Below are 2850 nucleotides of genomic sequence, written 5' to 3' on the forward strand. Positions count from 1 at the left end.
CGTCGCCGTCCCCGTCCCCCTCCCCCGAACCGCCTCGCCTCACCGGCCAAGAGGGCGTGGACAGAGCCCTCCCTACTCTGTTTGGACACGCGGGTGCGTTGCGTGCGTCCTCTCTACGCGGTCCGAGCGAGGTGCTGCCTCTGACGGACCGCAAGGACAGAGTGAGTCGGTCGCAGGTGCGTCCTCTTCGCGGACGCGCCGGAGCGTGTTCTGCCCGTCCCCGGCCACGAGCTGGCCGAAGCAGCAGAGGCGAGGGAGCGCTCGAGGAGTACAGTCGGCTCTTGCTGCTCTGTCTAGGCTATGAGTGCTGGCTCAAGGAGCTGGCGCCGCAGGGCGGCGGGGCGCGCGGCGGGAGCGCGCGCGGGCGGAGCCCGAGCAAGGAGGGCACCTCCTCGCAGTACATCGACTGCTCGGACTATGCTACTAACCACTGCTGCTACTACTATTACCAGGAGGGCACCTCCTCGCAGTACATTGACTGCTCGGACCCGGGCGTGGCGACCTCCGAAGGCGCCTCGCACAGCAGCGCTGAAGGGCCGCGCCTCCGTCCAACTCGTTCATTGAGCGCAGAGTCCTCCTGCAGGCACCTCGTACGCGAGCCTGGGGGTGTGCTGTGAACGGCGTCTCTTCACACCTCCTGCTGTGAACAGGCACCTCGTACGCGAGCCTGGGGGGGTGCTGTGAACGGCGTCTCTTCACACCTCCTGCTGTGAACAGGCACCTCGTACGCGAGCCTGGGGGGGTGCTGTGAACGGCGTCTCTTCACACCTCCTGCTGTGAACAGGCACCTCGTACGCGAGCCTGGGGGGGTGCTGTGAACGGCGTCTCTTCACACCTCCTGCTGTGAGCAGGCACCTCGTACGCGAAGCTAAAGGGCTTCGCCCTCAAGCAGGGGGGCGCCACGTGCCAGCACCACGCCAAGCCAGGCGCGAACTCGCTAGATCCTAGGCCTCTCCTAGACCCTTCCTAGACCTCTCCTAGACCCTTCCTAGCCCCTTCCTAGACCCTTCCTAGACCCTCTCTAGCAGCACGCAAAGCCGGGCGCGAACTCGAGATCACCCGAGATCACTCGAGATCACTCGAGATCACCCGAGATCGCCGTGAGATCGCCAAGCCGGGCGCGAGCTCTCTCGCGGCGCGGCGCAGAGGTCGCTGTGTACCGCGGCAGCGCCTCCGAGGCGCCACCCGAGAGAGAAAAAAGAAAAAGACTTCGCGTCTCGAGGCGCAAACTTCGGCTGCGGTGGTGCGCCTGGCGCGGGCGTGTGCTGCCTCGACATGCGAGGTGCCGAGACCCGCGCGGCGCGAGCCTGGGGGTGTGCTGTGGACGGCGTCTCTTCACACCTCCTGCTGTGAATTAGGCGCCGACCTGCGCGGCGCGAGCCTGAGGGACGCAGACATGGGCGGCGTCGACCTGTCGGGCGCCTGGCCTACCTCTCCTAGACCTCTCCTAGACCTCTCCTAGACCTCTCCTGGACCTCTCCTAGACCTCTCCTAGACCTCTCCTAGACCTCTCCTGGACCTCTCCTCGACCTCTCCTAGACCTCTCCTAGACCTCTCCTGGACCTCTCCTAGACCTCTCCTAGACCTCTCCTAGACCTCTCCTAGACCTCTCCTAGACCTCTCCTAGACCTCTCCTAGACCTCTCCTAGACCTCTCCTGGACCTCTCCTAGACCTCTCCTAGACCTCTCCTGGACCTCTCCTAGACCTCTCCTAGACCTCTCCTAGACCTCTCCTGGACCTCTCCTCGACCTCTCCTAGACCTCTCCTAGACCTCTCCTGGACCTCTCCTAGGCCTCTCCTAGACCTCTCCTACACCTCTCCTAGACCTCTCCTGGACCTCTCCTAGACCTCTCCTAGACCTCTCCTGGACCTCTCCTAGACCTCTCCTGGACCTCTCCTAGACCTCTCCTAGACCTCTCCTATGATCATATAAGCTGAGTCTGGCTCATCACAGCCTCCCACGAACGGCGCATGCGGAACCACAGGCCTGTGGCCTAGACCTCTCCTAGACCGTTCCGTCCCTACACGGCTCCTAGACCTCGCCCCACGAATGGCATGCGGAACCACAGGCGCGCGACTCGACTGCGCCGACCTGCGAGGCGCGAACCTCGCCGGCGTCAACGCGGAGGGCGCGCCGCCGCCCTATCTCCCCCTCTCTCCCCTACCTCCCCCCTATCTCCCCCCATCTCCCCCTATCTCCCCCTATCTCCCCCCCGATCTCCCGCCGCCCGAGGCGATGGACACACGCACTCACCCACACACACGGGTCAGGAGCGGGGGGGGCTGGCCGTGCGCGGTGTAGGCGCCACCTTCCGCGGCGCTGTGAACGGCGTCTCTTCACACCTCCTGCTGTGAATGTAGGCGCAACCTTCCGCGGCGCGTATTTGTGGAAGGCGAAGCTGCAGGGCTCGCTGCTGCTTGGCGCCGACTTCACCGGCGCGGAGATGGTGTCTGCGGGGATGGCCGGAGTAAAAAAAGAAACACACGGATCCGAGAGGCACCGTAGGCGCTAAGATGGCGACGGCGGACGTGTCTGGCGCAAAGATGGACTGGAGCATCTTCCGCGGTGCCGAGCTCTCTCTCTCTCTCTCTCTCTCTCTCTCTCTCTCTCTCTCTCTCTCTCTCGCACTCTCTCTCTCTCTCTCGCCTCTGTCTCTCTCTCTCCCTCTCTCTCTGTCTGCGGGTGGAGGGTGGGTCTGGGTCCCCTCCACGGCCCCCACGGCTGTGAATGCGTGTCTAGGCGCCGACATGTCGAGAACTATCTGGCTGCGGTGCGACTCGACGCTGGATCGGCGGCCCTCTCTCGGGGGGCCGAGATGCGCCGAGATGCCCGATGGCGCCCGAGGTAG

At 64.6% G+C, this 2850-nt stretch overlaps 1 protein-coding gene across 1 annotated transcript in view; it reads left to right on the forward strand.

The window, feature by feature from the left end:
- Positions 1 to 2515: 2515 nt before the first annotated feature.
- The window catches only part of EMIHUDRAFT_114413 (hypothetical protein), a gene marked incomplete at both ends in the record, with an annotated part of 1412 nt that continues 1077 nt past the window's right edge, over positions 2516 to 2850 (forward strand). The window contains one exon of the mRNA XM_005780352.1: positions 2516 to 2567. Coding sequence (XP_005780409.1) covers positions 2516 to 2567 — 52 coding nt within the window. The remainder of the gene's footprint in view (positions 2568 to 2850) is intronic.

This window comes from Emiliania huxleyi (assembly GCF_000372725.1).
Source record: "Emiliania huxleyi CCMP1516 chromosome Unknown EMIHUscaffold_217, whole genome shotgun sequence".
Lineage (NCBI taxonomy): Eukaryota > Haptophyta > Isochrysidales > Noelaerhabdaceae > Emiliania > Emiliania huxleyi.